Here is an 18,343-nt window from a genome sequence, read left to right as displayed (position 1 = left end):
TGAACCTTGGCTGATTCTCTCCAGTTCCATGGCCCGTGCCCTGCCCCTGGCTCCTGGGTGGCGAATGTTGAATACTTACCCCTGATACCACAGTAGAAACGGTTAGCGGGGTGAAATAGACCGCTAGGTTAAGAACCACCGAAGAGCGACAAAGAGACGGATGAGTTGATCATCCGCTTTTACGGATCGCAGAAAAAGAAAATACATGTCGTTATTCGCGGGCAATACTGCGTGATTCAAAATCAAAATGTCAACCACCAGACAACCAAACATGAGAGACAGCTCCAGTTTCGCTCTCCCCTTTGAAACAAAGCAATGTTTGAGAGCAATGTTTGGCCTCGTCAGTCGACAGATGAGTGGGTTTGCCGACGCCGCCACTTTGTTTCTCTATGAATAAAACATCCGAACCTGACGGTTAGTACGGATTACACCGAGTTATGATGCGGACCTATTGTGACCTGCATTTGCTTCTCGTCTATGGCTTACGGAGAGGCGTTTCGCGCACAGAGGTTACAATGTCCGGACCGCCTAGCCTAAAGACACGAAGGCCGATTTGGAGTTGCGCTACAGAGAAGCTGAGTATCTATCCTCTATCAGGACAAGCAACATAGAACAAATCTCCGTTCTATTATGTCTGCTATTACCACAGTAGAGTTGGGGATTCTTAGCTGTTCATGGGGCTATTAATAATCACCACTTTCCCATACCAATCTAATCTTATCAGATGTGACCCGCACCTGCCAAGACGAGAGCTACCCACTTACACAATACACCAGGCAGCTCCACCAACAGCACGGCTTTCCCTTCATTTCCTACCACTCCAACCAATCTCCCTAAGCTCCAATTCACTCACCCCCCACCACAATGGAGCAGACCCGCGCTCTCAATGCCCTCGAACCCTTCCTGGCCCTCTCCAAGAGCGCAAACTCGCCCCGCGCCGCAGCAGACCTCATCACACAAGCCACCTCGGCACCAAACACCTACGTCTTCGCCGAGCTGCTGCAAACCCCGAATATCCAGAACCTGAGGGATGCAGGCGAGTACGCGGGATACCTCTCGCTTCTCGAGATCTTCGCCTGGGGCACCTGGGCCGATTACAAAGGTACCGCCTACTCATTGAACAAATAATTATCATCATTTCAGTAGACTAAACGTCCTTTACTGCAGCGAACATGTCAACCCTCCCACAGCTCACCCCAGCACAACACCAAAAACTCCTCCTCCTCTCGCTCCTCCCTCTCGCCCACGCCCACCAAACCCTGACCTACCCCTCCCTCCTCACACACCTCGACCTCCCCTCCCCCGCCGCCCTCGAACAACTCCTCACCACGGCCATCTACTCGGGCTTATTGACGGCAACGCTCGACCCGGCCAACGCCCGCGTGCACGTCACCGCCATCGCGCCGCTGCGCGACCTGCCTCCCGCCGCGATACCGCAGTTGCAGACGGTGCTGGATGCGTGGGAGCTGCGGTGTGTGGAGGCGCTGGGGGAATTGGAGGAGAAGGCACGGGCGGTCAAGAGGGGAGCTGTGCGGCGGGAGAGGCAGAGGCGGAAGGTCGAGAGGGCTCAGCACGTGGTGATGGAGGCTGGTACTGGGTCTGGATCGGGATCGGGGGCCAAAGGGAAGAGGGGGCTTGGGGCGATGGAGGTGGAGGAGGAGAGGGGTGGCAAGTTTGCGGGGATGGGGAGGAGGTTGGGTTGAGGGGTGGAGAGGGAGGGAGAGAGCGGGACGGTGAAGATGGATGGAATGGAAATAGGGATGCGTGCATGCGTGCGTTCGTTGTGGGCGAATATACCCAAGAGTGTGAGAGCGGATCGGAGAGGAAATCGAGAATAGTAGAGGGCGTTTCGGAGTGGGGAGATGGCGTTATAGGTGCATGCACGATCCGGCGTCGATGAATATGGGCATGCAGCAATGGGCATATTTCTTGCAAGGAGGCCAAGTCGGCGCAAGTGGAATCACATGAAGGAGTCACTCTTCCTGAGGCATATCATATGTGGTCTTGAGAAGAACCAACACACAAAATCCAAGAATCCATTACCACGTCTACCCGTATACAGCTCTACCTTTCCGGTCTCTCCCTCCAGCAAACAATCCAAGTGCAACAAGTGTCCAATGCCTAACAAGCCAGTGACATGATCACTGACACTCAGGTAGGCCAGCCAACCCACCTGGGCACCCACCCAACAAGATAAGTCTATTCCCCATGAGGAGCAAGAATGATGAATGTCGAAAAATGCACACCCACCTCCCCCCCGATTCCTCACAACAAAAAAACAGGGTAGTACCAATTGACGCCTTGTGAACCGTATCCCGTAGTCGAACCAAGTATCCAAAAACCCCCCGTCCCTCACACCTCCATATATCCAATCCACTCTCTCCCCGTTTCAAGCCGGCGCAGGAGGCGGCTGTCGAGACTGCGTACTCCCATGCCCCAACGTCTGCGCGCTTCCGCTTCGCACCCCCCTCGCCATGATGCGCAACACCTCGCGCGTGGCGTCGATGCTGAGATCGCCGCGTTCCTGGGCTTCCTTGAGGTATTGCTCCCACTCCGGGTCCATGGGGACGTTTGTGTGGCCCTGGTCGCGGAGGAAGGCGGCGTGCAGGAGGCGCTGGTTGAGCGCGAAGCCGATGCTGTGGGTATCGGGGGGAGCTCGGTCGTCTTCGTCGGAATCTTCGTCGGACTCTTCTGAGGAGGAAGAGGGGAGGGCGGGATTGGCGGGGGCGCTGGGCACGGAGGCGGAGAGAGGATAGGTCTGACCAGCAGTGGGGTTCTCGTTGTCGTTGTCTGGATCCTGCATTTCGGTATCTTCTTCTTCTGCATCTTCTTCATCCTCGTCCTCCTCCATCTGCGCATCCGCATCATCCGCAGCCTGTCCTTCCTCCACCTCCTCAATTTCGACCTCAATGTCCGTCTTCACGTTGATTGCTCCCCTCCGCCTCCCCTCCTCCTGCAACTGTCTCGCTCTCCTCCGCTCCGCCCTCCTATCCACCCACGGCCCAATCTCCTCGCCCGTCGTATCCCTCACCTTCACCCCCTCATCCCTCTCATACCGCTCCCTCGCCCAGATGGTGCCCTCCCACCTACACAGGCCCAGAATCTCGCTCTCGGTCAGGCCCAGCGCATCAAACGCCTCGAACAGCCGCTTGTGGTGTGGGAATCGGCTCAGGCGCTTGCGGTGGGGAGCGTAGGTGTAGTTGAGGCCCGGGTAGCGGGCTTCGACGGTCTCGAGGCCGCCGTAGAAGCGGTTGGTTTCGATGCGGACCTCGCCGACGAGGTTCTTGGTGAGGTGGGCGTGGAAGGAGATGGGGTCGTGGGGGGTCGGGTTCGGGAAGAGGTAGTTGTAGACGAGGACCGAGACGGGGGTTTGGCGGCGCATGCTGTGCTGTGTGGTTGTTGGTATATAGATTGTGGAAAGTGTGCGAGCTCGATGAGGTTGTGGAAAGGGGTAGATGGAGCGATTACGGGAGGCAGAAGTCTGTGCGGTCGGGTCCAGAAGGTGGCTTTTATTCCGCGCGTTTGACTAACCGTTCGTCCACGTGGGCTTGATTTGCGATTGGAGCGGGACCCTTGGAGGATGTCGAGGAACGGTCAGAAAAGGTGAATGATGACCAGGTGTGTGAATGCCCAAGTTGCGAGGTAAGGCGTGAAGCCGGAAGGTTTGGCAGGAACGAGACGGCGTCGAACAGTCTACAAGTATTATACTCGAGCTTAGTTGATGGCCCAGGTGGAGCAATCGGCCGCTGCCCCACAAAAAAAAAGGGAGGTTCCCCAGAACCAAATTCAATAGCGGCCCGGGAGAGGTTCCTCTTTTTGTGGGAAACAAGGGATAGTGAAGGTGTCAGACGGGGTCTCTCGGATTACGGCTGCAGATGACTCCGGTGGGAAGCCCTGCTGCGTCGTGTCGTGTCTGCCTGGGTTTTCCCGTCTTCCCGTGGCCCCTGTGACACAGCCGTGTGCGGCAGCTGAAGCTTGAAAGAGGATGAGGTGAGGAGAGGTGTGAGGAGAGGTGAAGACAGGTGAGGGGGAAACCTTGGAAAGCAGTCGGGAGAAAAGAAAGCTGCACACCGCCTCCCTTCTTATATAATCGTCCGAATGAGTTGGCGGGCTGGCGTGCAGCAAAGGTCGGCATGGCCCCGAATTTAAAATGTCCCAAATGCATGTCCGCCATGTCCGCCAGGGGCCCAGAGCGCGGTATGGATGCGAGACCCTGGCTAAGGCATTCACTGATTACTCCTCCCCACAGTACACAATCTCTAGTACACTGCCCATTTCCGCGCCCGCCAACCACTCACTCGCCCAGCACCAAGCAGAACGCTGCATACTCTGCATATTCTCCCTCCGTTTTTGCATCCTCACCGGGACGCCCGTGTAAGGTCGCAACGCACATTGGCGAGCAGTGCGGTTGTGTGCTGTCAAAAGCGGGCTCTGGTCGACGGCCGGCGTCCAATCAAGCCCGCTTCCAAGTTGTCCGCCCTCCGCCATGGCCGACCGGCGAGTTGACCAGTGCTGCTGTGCTCACTCAGTCCAGTAATGATGAATGCAGTACATCAACAGGGCCGCCGACGGCGGGACGCCGCGTCCGGCCTAGGCATAGCAAGTTATGCTGTCTGGGGCTTCTCGTTGCTCCCTGGAGGGTTGCTCGTGGTACCTAGGTATGCATATCCGAATGAACATGTGGTGCTCGGGGGTTGGAGGTCAGCCGAGCTGGCCATGAGGCTTTGCGACAATAAATATGGATTTTAAAACTTCAAGGTTCATGCCGGGGGAGCCGATCCACAGATCGATAGGTCGATAGGTCGATGGGTCGATAGGCGTATGGGGATGGCCGGGGATTTTACATGTGGCGGCTGTTTTCCGACCCCAGATGATCAAACCAGTACAATTGCCAAGCCATGTCCTTTTTCTTGAGAGCCAATCAAAGCGCGGATTAGTGAACCTTTAGCACGGCGTCACCAGCGTTCATAATCCCGGCCACAGACGACAACGCTCAATCATTCACTCTCGTTGCGGCTCTGGGCGACAGCCGTCGGGTACGGTCTCATGTTTCGTAGTAACCAAGGTCAGAGAACCGACTGGGCTGTCGTCCTGGAACCTCCATGTCTACTTTCAAAGGCATCATTGCCGGTACAAATCCCCCTCGTTAGTTGTATTCTGACCCCATGCTGACCGTCTACCAGAATTCCCCCAAATCAGGATTGACTACTTCCGACATCAACCAGAGCACAAATCACCACTCGCCTGTTTTCTCAGCCATGTGCATTCCGATCATCTCGTTGGCCTCGAGTCGCTGCGGGCTCCCTTTGTCTATTGCTCAGCGGCGACACGGGAGGTAAGCAATCACCATCGTCTTCTTCTTCAAATCTGCCATGATTTCCGCGTCTCAAACTCATGCTTCTCCCTTTTCGTAGATCCCTACTCATGAGATGACTGCCAGTTACTGCTGCGTCTGGAAAAGTACCACTACCGCATGAACTTTGCTCGAGGCATTCTCGAGAGCAGGACTGTAACCTACGACAGAAGCATGCGCAGACTGGCCAAGCCCCTACCCCTGGACACGCCCACCATCATCGAGTTGAGTCCTGGTAACACAATCCGCGTCACGTTACTCGACGCCAACCACTGTGTCGGAGCCGTCATGTTCCTGATCGAGGGCAACGGAAAGGCTGTTCTATATACCGGCGACATCCGAGCCGAAACGTGGTGGGTCAATTCCATTGTACAGAATCCCGTCATTCTACCCTATACATGCGGCTCCCGGAGGCTGGACTGCATATATCTGGACACCACTTTTGCTACCAAAAGCTCCCCGTACCGCGAGTTCCCCTCCAAAGCCGATGGCATCCGAGAACTCCTGGAGAAAGTGGCCAAGTATCCTGATGATACTATTTTCTACTTCCATTCTTGGACATTTGGTTATGAAAATGTCTGGATCGCCCTGTCTGCCTTCCTGAACGCGCACATCCATTTGGACCGCTATCGATACGGCATCTACAAGGCTCTGTCCTCTCTCAAAACCAAGCAACTGCGCGAGTCTGGGCACGATATCCGCGAGGCCCCTGCCTTGTGCGGCTACATGAACGGGAACCATTTCCATCCCGGCTGCTTGACCTCTGACACCAACGTTCGGCTCCACAGCTGCGAGCGCGGCGCCGGTTGCCCTGTAGTAGATCACGACACGGCAGCGAAGGTGGTGCATATCATGCCCATCATCACCCGGACCGGCGATGCTGAGATTGCCGAGATTGGCGCCGGAGGAGGTCAGGGTGACCTCGATCAGAAAGATGAGCTGGAGACAGCTGATGTCGGAGACGTGGGGAAGCTCATCACTCTGTGCGCAGAGAAGATAGAAGATCAAGAACTGTTGTCCAAGGTTCTCGCAGTCTTGCAACACTCCCTGAACGACAAGAGCGGAATGATCGACCTGGGTCAGGGCCTCCAGAAGGAAAGCGAGAGCCAACAAGCTCAGGACAACTTACCAGTACAGGCGCTTGTATCTGTGCTTTCAGAGCAGGTCACGGGACATGCTGAGTATAGAAACGAGACCATCCGGTTTCCGTACTCCAGACACTCATCCTACTCTGAATTATGCACCCTTGTCGATGCGTTAAAGCCGAAGGACGTCTATCCATGCACTGTCGATGAAGACACTTGGACTCCGGAAGTTGGCATGCGCAGTCTTTTTGGCTCGTATTGCTCTGCTGATATTTTCCGTCATGATGCCGAGATGATGGATACATACGAGTCCAGGATGGAAAGAGAAGCAAGAGGGAAGCGTGAGGCGGACACACAAACAACAGAGGATGGGGGCGATGCAGCTAGCCCTGTTACAAGCAAGAAAGCAAGGGAAGTAGAACAGGTACTTTGTCCAGAGCAAGATGAACTGGTAGAGGAGACGGTCTTCGTCGAAGAGACCGCGACTCCATCATGTTGGCCAGGTCGAAACCCATCAAACTTCAGCGCTTTTACAGAGATTTCCGAAATGCAGGATAAGGCTGATATTCCCGAAGTGCCGCCACAAGCCAGTACGGAGACAAATCGCATCGCAGACTCCTATTCCTCCGATCCCGTGCTTGCTGCTCCTCCTGCAACCGACTGTGGCCATGCACCTCGGTCACCGGCGCGTCTGCCTTCCTGCCCTGGCTCTTACGACTCAAAGAAGAGATCCAAGAACAAGTTTATCGCCTATAATGCAGCCATGGGCATCGGTCTGAGCTGGTCAGACCTCGGCGGATTGGTGTCGACGCGGAAGGAGCCCGAGCAAGAGGAGTTGGAACTATGATACCCAAATCTGTACATTTATAAACGAGAATCTATATAGAATTCCTTGTATACTTCAGGAGGCGGTGACGTCAAATGGAAATGGCAGGGAGGAGCAATCTTGGCAGCAAAATAAGGGGTACCTGACCTAACACAAGGAATGTGTCCTGTCACAGCTACCACCGCTGCCAGAAACGCGAAATACCCGTTTCAGTGGTTCAGGTCGTCTAGACTTGGTGGGAATGTTTCGCTTCACATTCTCTCCCTTCCGTCATCGCCATCCCTTACTTAGGGGCCTATATACAGACATCATCCGCCATGCCGACCACTCTTCGAAACCTCAGCCAGATTTCTTTATTCGTTTGGATAAGAGCAAGGCATCATGGTTCCTTACTCAGGAGCCACCATGCGCATCCTCGTCGCCATTCTACTTGCCAGCAGCAACACCGCCTCCGCGGCGGCTGTCCCACTCCCGGACTCCAACACTGACATCCACGCACGCGAAGCACTGCCTAAAAATGACGTGAAAACAACACTGGTCTCGGACGCCGACTCAGCAATCTTTCTCTCCGACCTAAAGGAATTCCTCAGCCGGTACGATGTCAGTGATGTCTTCGCGGATGCATTTGCGAAGCTGTTCGGCACCTCTGTGGAAGGGGCTCAAGGGGTCCAAGGAGGGAAGCAGCAGGATACGACGACTTGGGATTTCTTTCCGACCGGGCCGGATACGACGTCTCTGGTGCAGACGCTGGTTGTGGAGCCGGTGCTGGTTGAGAGCTTTACGGACAGTTCGAGCGCAACCACGACGCTTGTTACGATCATCTCGCCCACGACCTCGGAAGCTCCGACCCTTGAGCCAGTGAGTCCTGAGCCAACGTTGTCCGGGACTGACGACGTTGTTCAAATCCTGCCGTTTCCCTTCCCCATTGACACAAGCGGCGTCTCCATCTCCGTGGACGTCACCGTCTCGCCGTCTCTCCCAGAGGTGACGGACATCCCATCCCTCACGCCAGTACCCATCGACCTGAAGTGCCGTTCACGCCCGGCCTCCCTGAACCCACTCCCACGCCCATCACGGATTCATGGTGGTGGTGGCCGTGGGACTGGCTCCCCACGCCGCTGCCGGAATTTTCGGAAACGATCACGCTGGACGGGCAGACGGTGACGTGGGACGAGATTGAGCCTACCCTTGACGTTGAGACGCCACTACCTGAACCTACCACGACGCCGCCGGTCGAAGAGGAAGAGCCGAGATTTCCCTTCCCCTTCCCGCCTATCCCTTACCCCTGGTCGCCTGTGGAAATCAACGAAGAGGAGACTGCGACTTCGATGTCTGAGGATGTCGCTTCTACTATTTTCACGAGTGTAGCTGAGCTTACCATTTCCCCGTTCCCCGCACCGACGAACGTTTCCGCAGAGACTTTTCCTCTTCCCGTAGAAACACCCACCCTTTCGGCCACCGAAACAGCACTCCCATCGGACCTCAGCTCCATCCTCGTGGACCCTCTTCCTACCCCCTCGCCCGACCTCGTCGTCCCCTCGGGCGAGACGGTCATCACCTTTACGCTCCCCTCGCAGACGTTCATGCCGGAGATCCACATCATCCCCTTCCCCATCCCGAGCATGACCATCGCCACGGCGCCGAATCCCGAGGAAACCACTACACTGGGCGTAATAAGCACATACACGTACACGTACACCTCCTCAGCCGACCCATCCGCCACTCCCACCGACGACGATAGCATCCTCGCCAACACCACCACCAGCAGCAGCTTATCATCCCCCTCCTCCTCATCAGCAGACTCCTCCTCCTCCCCACTAGCACCCCTCCCCACCTTCGCCCCCTTCTCCCTCCTCTCCCTCTGCGCCTCCAACCCCTCCATCTCAACCCTCACCCTCCCCTTACTCGCCCGCTTCTTCGGCCCAAACGTCTACCCCTCCCTCCACCCCTTCCCAAGCTGCCAGCCCCCCACAGCAAACTCAAGCCAAGCCCTGCGCGCCCCGGGGCTCCTCAACTGCACCGCCCTGGGCCAAGAAGTCCGCGGCTGCCAACGCCTGGGGAAGAAGATCCTGCTAAGCGTAAGGGGGGACGGCGCAGGGGTTGTAGGTGGGAACCTGGATTTCGGGGATCCGAATGCGCCTGCCGAGGGGTTTGGGGCGTACTTTGGTTTCGGGCCTGGGAGGAATGGAACTGAGGATGGAGATGGTAATGGAGAGGGCAGTAGTGCTGGTGGTGTCTTGGAGGGAAGAATAACACATCTCCACCCCAACCTCTTCGACACCTACCACCACCCCACCTCCCACGCCCTAACCCTCTTCTCCCTCTTCAGCGAGGGCGACACCGAGCGCCGCGATTTACGTCCCCTAGGCCCGCTGCCGGACGCCGCCGGCCAGGAAGAAGAAGACCCTTTTACGGCGTGGAACAAGCCGCTGGGAGACGAAGTCGTCGTCGACGGATTCGATGTGCAGGTGCCCCGCGAGTGGGAGGGGAGGTGGCAGGGCCGGGCGTTTGGCGAGTTGGCGGGGAGGTTGATGGAGTTGAGTGTGAGTGGTTTTGGGGATGGAGGCGGGGATAGGGGGGCCGAGGGCATGGGGATCGTGGTTATGGGGTGGGTTTAGTTTTGGGGTAAGGGAAGGGAGGTTTTTTGGTGGATTCGGATTGGATCTGGTTTGCTGTGGTTTGCTTTGTTGTTGGAGAGAGTGGCGTGGAGAGTTGCGGAGGATGTGTTGACCAGAAAAAGGTAATAGGGTAGGTAGAATGCGCGGTTTGTCAAGCAGGTGCTTCAAGGGCTTAGTGTTTTCGTGGTGTCGAATAATGGACCGACGATTGTTTCTCATGACTATGTTCCCGTCCTCTCGTAAAATGGTCCTTGGTTCAGTCTTAGGCGCCAGCTTTCTTCATTGGTATGATGTCTTGCGATGAAATCGAGCCTACCACCAACTGCCAATAGAGTTAACCTTCCGCTATGGAATTGACGGTGCTTTGACTGCAGATAGGGCAATACATGTCCAAAGCCTGCACACTGTGATGGGAGAAACATGTGGAAGTCAAACGATACCCGATCTAATCCTTCACCCTTTCCGGATTTGATGCACGATCATCCCATCATCACGTCACCAAAACCCAGGGACATTGAATGAGTATGCAGTGTATTCCATAGCTAGCTAATGAGCGCAAAGTTGCGTTGAGAATGCTCCAGTGCACCCACAATCACTAACCCGGACCGTCCATCAACTCCACCAGATGAAACTACATACTCCTTGATATCACCCAGAAATTGACCCATGACCCACGATTCCCATGTCGGTTTCCGTTTCGGAAGAGACAGAAATGTCGCACACATTGAAGCACTGACGACCACGATAGTGCGTCATGACACGTCTACCAGTTGCACTCAGCCGCGGCCTCCTGAGGGATTCCGCCATCCTCGTTGTCGTTCCAGCCGCCTTGAGCTTCTTCACCGTTGTCATTCCAGCTGCCTTGAGCTTGTGCGTCGTTGCCGTCGTTGCCGTCGTTCCAGTCACCAGCCGGGACCGTAGACGCAGTGGTCTCCCAGCCACCGCCGCCTCCGCCAGAGCTGTAGCCGTTCTCCTTCGGAGGCTCAGTGCAGCGCTTGACACCGTGCCCGAAGTTGCCGCAGTTGTTGCACTTGTGCTTGCTCCAGTCCTTTGGCTTAGGGCAGTCCCGACTCATGTGGCCCTTCTCGTCACAGTTACGACAGATCATGGCACGGGGCTCGGTGCACTCAGCCTTGCGATGGCCAGGGTTGCCGCAGTTGTGACAGTTACCACCGCCACCTCCTCCGCGGGAGCCACCGGCACCTTGAGGACAGTCGGCTTTGCGATGGCCAGTCTCGCCGCAGGTGTAGCAAGGGCCACCTCCACCGCCTCCACCACCTCCCTGACGTTGATTGGTGCAGTTCGCCCTGGTATGGCCTTGCTCTCCGCAGTTGAAGCAACCGCGGTTGCCAGACGCCAGCTCGCAATCCCGCTTGGAGTGGCCTTCCTTTCCACAGGCATAGCAAGTACCGTTGAAGTTACCCGTGCTTGCACGATTGACGCTGTCGGTACCAAAGGCAGGAGCACCCCATCCACCAGCTGCGTCAGCAACAATAGATTCTTCGGTCTTCTCACGCATGTTCGTGTTCTCTTTTACGCGTAGGGCATCCTCGTTCAGACGGTGCTTCTTGGAGCCCTTGTGAGCGTTCCAGTCCTTAGTCTTGATGACACGGCCATCGCAGACCTCGCAGACCGTCTGGTCACTGACGATGACTTTAGGAGCCGGGTAGGGGTTGGCGACGAGGTTCACGGCCAGATTCTTGCGGGCAACCATGATGGCTTGGTGGCGTTGAAAGTCTGGGTGAGAACTGTTAGCCAAGGCTCGGCCGGATCAAGAGCGCAGATTCAACGGACGCAGAAGCAGTGATAGAGAGCAGGAGAGCAGTGAAGCGCATGCAGACGGTGCTCCAATGCAGAGAGGCTCTTGCCAGCCGTGCTCGCACGCCAACGGCTCACAGGGAGCGGTGAAGTGAGAGCTCCAGCGGAGCAGAGAAGATGAGAGAGGTTACAACTTACCGCGTGCTCGTTGCGTAGAAACAACTTACAGCCAGCTGAGTACCCTTTGCAACAAATTGCGTCCTTTTCCTTCCTTCTGCGGCCCTCCTACCTGTTCGCGTGAGGCGAGGTTGAAATTTGGGGTTGGAGGTGGAGGAGGGAAGGTGAGAGAAGGCGGCGGAAGAAAATTTATAGAAGGCGCGACGCCAGCTCACGTGCGTTTGTTTGTCGCCTCTGCAGTGAGGAAGGAGCAGCAAGACGGGTGAGGAAGGAGCGCCGTCCCGCTGAAGCCCTGAACAGCGAAGTGGCTTAGGACTGCACGTAGCCGCAGTGCACAACAGAACAAAGCCAAGTAAAAGCAGCTTGCCGCAGGTAAGATGAGACTGACGGAATGGAAAGAGCGGCTGCGTGAGGGAGCGTGTTATAAGTGAAGAGTAGTCCGGTAGAAGGGGTCTGTGCGTAGAGGGAGTTTGAATGGCGTGCATGTGGGATCAAGAGAGGGTGAAGCTTGGGGCTACCATGAAGGCGTCGCCGGTCCGGGGTGGATCTGGAAGTTTCAGACTGTGGAAAGGAATCCAAGACCTCCACCGTGCGCCTTGCCTTGCACACGGTCAGTGTGCGACAAAGTGAGTCACCGTGGTTGAAGCCTTGCGTGCGGCGTGGAAAGCGAAACCGCCACGACGGATGCAAAGCAGAAGATATACAGAGCGAGAGGTAAGTACCTACATAATACAGTCTAGGCTTAGGATCCACCCAACAGGCTCTCTTCTCCCTCCTCAACATCTTCTACGGTATCCTCCTGCTCTGTACTCCCAACCGGCTCTGTCCATCCCGTGCCAGCCTGGAAGAGAACCACAATCAACGCGAGCCCAACAGCCGAGAGGAAGAGGGCCTTGAGCCCATCCTCGTACGCATGTATGGCGACCTCCTGTTCTTTGCCCTTTAACCGCCCAACCATGGCTGGGCTTCCCAGCAAACGTCGGATGAGCTCGCCCTCATGTTCGAGTCCAGCCTTGCGGAAGCCCCTCTTTAGACTCTTGTGTAGGACGCGCCCGAAAAGTCCACCACCAATTGCTGAGCCAAAACTGCCTGCAAAGCCGCGGAAGGTGGCGACGAGAGATATGACAATGGGGTGGACTTCAGGAAGGGTCAAATGGAGCACATGAACAAAGGCGTAGTTCAACGAGGCGCCCGTGAGGAGTCCGTTGAAAAACACCACTGCAACATAAAGCACGGGCGAGCTATTGGCTGTAGAGAGAAATGCCAGCGCAAGGAGAGTGAGTGGAAATAGTGACATGGACACGAGGGTGTGGACGTAGAAGCTCCCATGGCGGCGGATATGGAAGTAGCCCGCTAGTAACCCACCCGACGCGAATCCCGCATTTGTTGGAATTAAAATAGATCCCGCAACAGCAGGGTCCCAATTTCGGACAGCGAGCGCATACACTGGCGTGTAGAACAATATGCACCATCGTGCCGTCATGAAGCCCACGGTGGCCATGCAAGTGAGCAGAGTACCACGTGATCGGAGGACGGTGACGGGGATGACCGGGTCTTTGGCGATGTAAACTTCATTGAGAACGAAGATTGGGAGGGCAATGCCGGACAGAATCAGAGGTGTCGCAAGCACACGCGGTCCAGATAATCCAAGGAGGAATAAGAGGATAGTGGCGATGAGGAGGAGACAGCCAGAGTAATCAAGCCGCGCGAGCTTCTTTGGGACAGAATGAGAGCTGTACTCGTTGTCGTTTTTGATATAGTTGGCAGGGATGCCTAGCAAGAGACCGAAACCTGCCAAAAGGCTGAAGGGGGCCTGTAAGCCGAAGAGGGGCTGCTATATCTGATTATCAGTCGGCGCCATCGACCGTCTGGCGGAACACATACCCATCCTATTCGGGGCTCCAATGCACCTGCGATGACGGCTCCCAGAGAAACACCAATGGTCATTCCGGCATTGATGAGTCCCAGATACAGACCTCGCTTCTTGGCGCTGGCCATCTGTATCACGATGATACTGCCGACGACGAGCACTCCAGCAGCCCCGACGCCAGTAACGACTCGGCCGACCATGAACATGGTGAAAGTCCCAGCTATTGAAGTCAAAAGGCTCCCCAACGTGATGATGAGAGTCGAGCACACGAGGCAGAGGCGACCGCTAAAGACTTGGGACAAACGTCCCATCAAGGGTGCTAAGGACGACATCGCAATCAAGTAAGAAGACGTGAGCCATGAAACATGTTCAAAGGCATCCAAATCGGCCGCGATTGACGATTGGGTGGTGGTTATGATTGAGAAATTGACGGCTAGACAGCTGGTTAGAGATATGCGCACCCATACCAGCCGCGGCATTGATACAAGTCAAGACGAGGGTGTAATGAAAGATGATGAGTTCTATGTACCTTGGATAAAGATGAGAAGACCCATTGAAGCTCCAATCAATGCGCCTCTCGAACGTGATATAGTAAAGGCATCCTCGGTCTGCTCTCCAAGTAGGTGATCGTCCGGGAGTGGCTGGGATGCCTGAGATGCTTTAGATGCAGAAGAAGCGACTGTGGATGAGGATCCCGAGCGCAGCAGGGGAGTTCGCTCATCTGCGCGGCTTGGAGGTCCCATTGTGAGATGATGGAGTGAATTCAGTGCATTGGCAACCTGTCTAGGTAGATGGGTGGTCGAGGAGAAAGCAAAGTCATGGTGTCATGCTGAAGTAGTGGAAGAGGCAGCGTTGTCGATGACAAATGTGGCACTTTGACGGGCTCACGTTGCGCCGCTCGGACGAAACTCGTAGCTCAGATGCCGCATGAGGGTAAAGTTGGTAGCCCTGGAGATGGAGGACCAGGCATGGTACAGGTGGAAGACGGGCAAGCTGCTTCACCAGTCACAACCAACAAGGCCGTCGTTCAGAAACATGGAGATGTGCATGGTCTGGAGAGATGAGTGCGGGTGACGTTGTGGCGCGGAGAAGTCTGGGCAGGGGGGTCGTGCTGATTGGCCTCTCCACATGCGGAAGCTTGGCAGCTGCGCCCGACGCTTGATTGTATGAATGTTCAAAGTGGCCTTTTCGAAGAGGAACAAACACCACCAAACAATCTGACCGAACGAGATGCCGCGATGACCCTTTCGTCTCCGGCTCCTCTCGCCGTCGAATTCTCTCCACTATGAAGACGAGATTGCAGCGGCTCCTGCCGCTTCTTTTCGGTACGCTCCTCGTCAGTCAATACGGGAACACGGTTCTGACATCTTACTTGTAGCTCTCCTGTCGTTACTCCTATCGCTCTCCTCGGCACATGCAGACGCAAATGGACCAAGACATTCGCAGGAAACGCTGGGTGGAGAACAACAGCCGGCTGCTAGTTGGTGGGGAAGCTATCACAAACCCGTAGGTTCCTGTTAGTAGGCTCTCGACCTCGAAGTGTCAGCACGAGTACTGACCGAGGGCCAGCTTCACAAGCCTTCCAAGAGGCAACAAGACTGCTTCAGAAGGTACAGCCAGCGTCAACGCCATGGTACAACTTCAACAAGAACAGTGGGGTCCTCGGACTGAGTGCCTACTACGCCAAAGAACTCTTCTTCATCCTCTTCATGAACGGGCATCCTCAGCCCGAGATCCTGACGACGAACCCGCAACCGAAGAAGATAAGTCCGGTCTTGACACAGGCCGTCCAGCTATTGGAGCAAGCAGCCGCGGACCAGCATCCAGACGCCCTGTTCACCCTCGCCGAGATGAACTTCTACGGCAACTTCACCTATCCGAGAAACTACACCGAAGCTTTCCGGCGCTATCACGAGCTGGCCGCTTTGAATGGGAACGCTTCGGCTCAACACATGGTCGGCTTCATGTATGCCACGGGTATCGGCGGTGCAGTGAAGCAGGATCAGGCGAAGGCTATGCTCTACTACACGTTGGCTGCTGAGGGAGGAGACATTCGATCGGAGATGGCAATCGCATATCGCCACTCGTCTGGCATCGCGACGCCCCGCAACTGCGAAGACGCCCTGCATTATTACCGGAAGGCAGCGACCAAGGTTATGGATTATATGCGCTCGGGACCTCCAGGAGGACACTCAATGATTCGGGAGTCGTATCGCATCGCCGATGAGGAAGGGGGTGTCTATGGCGAAGGTGCCAGTGTTAGCAGCTCTGGCCCGAACGCGAAATCTAGTAACGTACACTCGGATGCCTTCTCTTCCCTAGATGACGTTGTGGAATACATGGATCTTCAAGCAAGAAAAGGGGATCCCCGAGCTAGTTTCAATCTGGCGAAGCTGCATTACGACGGCGCCAGGACCTCGAAGCGGGACTTCCCGGCAGCTAAGAAACGCTTTCTCGAACTTGCGCGCATGTACTGGACCAAGGAAGGCAAGGTCCGGCAGAATGTTGGGCCACTCACAGAGAAACTTGCATCGAAAGCTGCAGGTTATCTAGGACGCATGTTCCTCCGAGGCGAAGGCGTGCCACAGAACTTTGCGATTGCCCACACCTGGTTCAAGCGAGGGATTTCCAATGGAGACGCTCTGTCCCAGTACTCTCTCGGTCTGATGTATCTCTATGGACTGGGCCTCCCACAAGACGCGGTGAAGGCAGCAGATTACTTCGCCGCAGCCGCAGACCAAGATCTCGCTGTAGCACAGGTCAGGCTGGGCGCTCTCTTCCTGGATCAGGGGGACGTGGCCACGGCTATCCAGTACTTTGAGATTGCCGCTCGACATGATCACATCGAAGCCTACTATTTCCTCGCCGAGCTGACTCGCTTGGGAGTTGGTCGTGATCGATCATGCCATGTAGCTTCGGCTTATTACAAGATTGTGGCTGAGAAAGCCGAACTGGTGTCGACTTCCTTCCCGGAAGCGAATGATGCCTACAGCAGCGGTGACCTTGAGTCGGCTCTTGTGCGCTACATGATGGCTGCAGAGCAGGGCTTTGAAGTAGGTCAGGCCAACGTGGCATTCATGCTTGACCAAGCGAAACCACGATGGACCTTGAGCTCACTGATCCCATTCGCTAAGAAGAAGGCCTCGCTGGCATCGGATGCCGTGCTAGCTTTGATTTACTGGACTCGATCAGCGGAGCAAAAAAACGTCGACTCAATGGTCAAGCTGGGCGATTACTACTTTGATGGTATTGGCACCTCCCCGGACAAGGAGAAAGCAGCAGCTTGTTACCAAGCTGCGGCCGAGACTCTGTCCAGTGCACAAGCCATGTGGAACCTGGGTTGGATGCATGAGAATGGGATCGGCATCGAGCAGGATTTCCATCTGGCAAAGAGACATTACGACTTGGCACTTGAGACGAATCCACGCGAGGCATATCTACCTGTTATGTTGGCTCTCTACAAGCTCAGATTCCGTAGTTGGTGGAACACTGTCACCAATGGAAAGGTGAAGTCCATTCAGGAGGAGCCAGGTTAGTTCCATTTTCCCTATAGCTATATTCTCGCGAACTCTAACGACGACGCAGTTGTGAAGAAGGACTGGACCCTTGCTGAGTGGCTAAATGCCTTCCTTGAAGCCGAAATCGCGGGCTGGGATGACATGGAGCCTGACGACTATGACGATCCCATGCCTGGAGGTGACGACTATTATGGTGACGATATCGATTCAGATGTGCTTGAGTCAATGGTCATCCTCGCTTTGACAGGTGCACTAGCTTTCCTCCTCTATTACCGCACGCAGCGGCAACGCCGACAGGAGGAGGAGAGGAGACGACAACAACAGCAAGGGCAACAGGGGCAAGCACAAGCACAAGCACAAGGTGCTCCACAGCAGCAGCAGGCACAGCCGCAACAGGCACAGGAAGATAGAGGATTGTTTCCTCGACCGGATGATCCAGAATTCATGAACTGGGCGGTCGGAGGAATCGGCCATTGATGCAGAGTTGTAGAGTGGAGACCACGATGTCTCCACTGGGTATGCATAGGACGGCGTTTTGATTTACCTACGGTCTCTGAGACTAGGGGGCAATAACAGGGACGATTCTTGGTTACAGTTCTGAACGAGCGCGTATATCATCGTCTTTCGTCGTTGAGCGCTCAGTGTATACACAATTGTACAAAGATACCACTTGTTCTTTTTGCGCCATGGAGTTCGCAATTCGTATTTGAGACGGGGTTTCCTGCACCCGTGTGCTTCGCCGCATTGCTGCCTCATTTCGCCCCGTCTCACGCATCTCACCTCTCATCACCGAACTAGTCTCCCTCCACTCGGGTTGGCAATGGGTTACCAGAGGAAGACTGAATCGACTGACTGCTTCCCAGTTACAAAAACGTTACTATACTTTCAGGGTTGACAGTTGAAGCAGAACACTTTGAAGCTCGATGATAGTCCATTCTGGCTTTGCCTTTCAGGCAACTCCGTATACACGTCAAGGCACAGCCTCAGCCTCACGCATGGTCCGCCTCATGACTCCACGTGGAGGGAGGAAGGTGAAACGTGGGGCGCCGAGTGGATATCAGGACACGTAAATGCACACAGAATATATTCATCATCGTTTAGGCTTTTCTTTAGCCTTCCACGTACCAATCGCCCACGC

The 18,343-nt window shown here is 55.5% G+C and overlaps 7 protein-coding genes across 7 annotated transcripts; 5 read left to right on the top strand and 2 right to left on the bottom strand.

Moving 5' to 3' along the window:
• Positions 1-864: 864 nt before the first annotated feature.
• Positions 865-1,703, top strand: EI97DRAFT_383531 (uncharacterized protein; the record flags this gene model as incomplete). Its single annotated transcript, XM_033795918.1, has 2 exons — positions 865-1,102; positions 1,168-1,703. 2 exons carry the CDS (start codon positions 865-867, stop codon positions 1,701-1,703), a joined length of 774 nt encoding a protein of 257 aa, XP_033651027.1.
• Positions 1,704-2,046: 343 nt separating this feature from the next.
• EI97DRAFT_159494 (uncharacterized protein) lies at positions 2,047-3,829 on the bottom strand. The gene is made up of 3 exons (XM_033793325.1): positions 3,532-3,829; positions 2,804-3,388; positions 2,047-2,638 (listed from the first exon to the last, which is right to left on the bottom strand). The coding sequence occupies exons 2-3, from the start codon at positions 3,380-3,382 to the stop codon at positions 2,390-2,392; spliced, it is 828 nt and encodes a 275-aa protein (XP_033651026.1). The 5' UTR covers positions 3,383-3,388; positions 3,532-3,829; the 3' UTR covers positions 2,047-2,389.
• Positions 3,830-5,154, top strand: EI97DRAFT_159435 (uncharacterized protein). Its single transcript, XM_033793324.1, has one exon. It carries the CDS (start codon positions 4,134-4,136, stop codon positions 4,656-4,658), a length of 525 nt encoding a protein of 174 aa, XP_033651025.1. The 5' UTR covers positions 3,830-4,133; the 3' UTR covers positions 4,659-5,154.
• Positions 5,103-7,285, top strand: EI97DRAFT_383564 (uncharacterized protein; the record flags this gene model as incomplete). Its single annotated transcript, XM_033795919.1, has 3 exons — positions 5,103-5,130; positions 5,184-5,335; positions 5,441-7,285. The coding sequence occupies 3 exons, from the start codon at positions 5,103-5,105 to the stop codon at positions 7,283-7,285; spliced, it is 2,025 nt and encodes a 674-aa protein (XP_033651024.1).
• A 180-nt stretch (positions 7,286-7,465) lies between these two features.
• EI97DRAFT_159401 (uncharacterized protein) lies at positions 7,466-8,510 on the top strand. The gene has a single exon (XM_033793323.1). The coding sequence runs from the start codon at positions 7,646-7,648 to the stop codon at positions 8,426-8,428; it is 783 nt and encodes a 260-aa protein (XP_033651023.1). The 5' UTR covers positions 7,466-7,645; the 3' UTR covers positions 8,429-8,510.
• A 4,049-nt stretch (positions 8,511-12,559) lies between these two features.
• Positions 12,560-14,019, bottom strand: EI97DRAFT_383712 (MFS general substrate transporter; the record flags this gene model as incomplete). The annotated part of the gene is made up of 2 exons (XM_033795927.1): positions 12,560-13,651; positions 13,702-14,019. The coding sequence occupies 2 exons, from the start codon at positions 14,017-14,019 to the stop codon at positions 12,560-12,562; spliced, it is 1,410 nt and encodes a 469-aa protein (XP_033651022.1).
• Positions 14,020-14,866: 847 nt separating this feature from the next.
• Positions 14,867-17,885, top strand: EI97DRAFT_436129 (HCP-like protein). Its single transcript, XM_033799027.1, has 4 exons — positions 14,867-15,012; positions 15,066-15,203; positions 15,257-17,218; positions 17,273-17,885. The coding sequence occupies exons 1-4, from the start codon at positions 14,973-14,975 to the stop codon at positions 17,680-17,682; spliced, it is 2,550 nt and encodes an 849-aa protein (XP_033651021.1). The 5' UTR covers positions 14,867-14,972; the 3' UTR covers positions 17,683-17,885.
• Positions 17,886-18,343: the final 458 nt, after the last annotated feature.

Source organism: Westerdykella ornata, assembly GCF_010094085.1.
Source record: "Westerdykella ornata strain CBS 379.55 unplaced genomic scaffold EI97scaffold_27, whole genome shotgun sequence".
NCBI classification, from domain to species: domain Eukaryota; kingdom Fungi; phylum Ascomycota; class Dothideomycetes; order Pleosporales; family Sporormiaceae; genus Westerdykella; species Westerdykella ornata.
The sequence above is the reverse complement of the archived record's forward strand: the minus strand, read 5'-3'. Positions and strand labels throughout refer to the sequence as shown.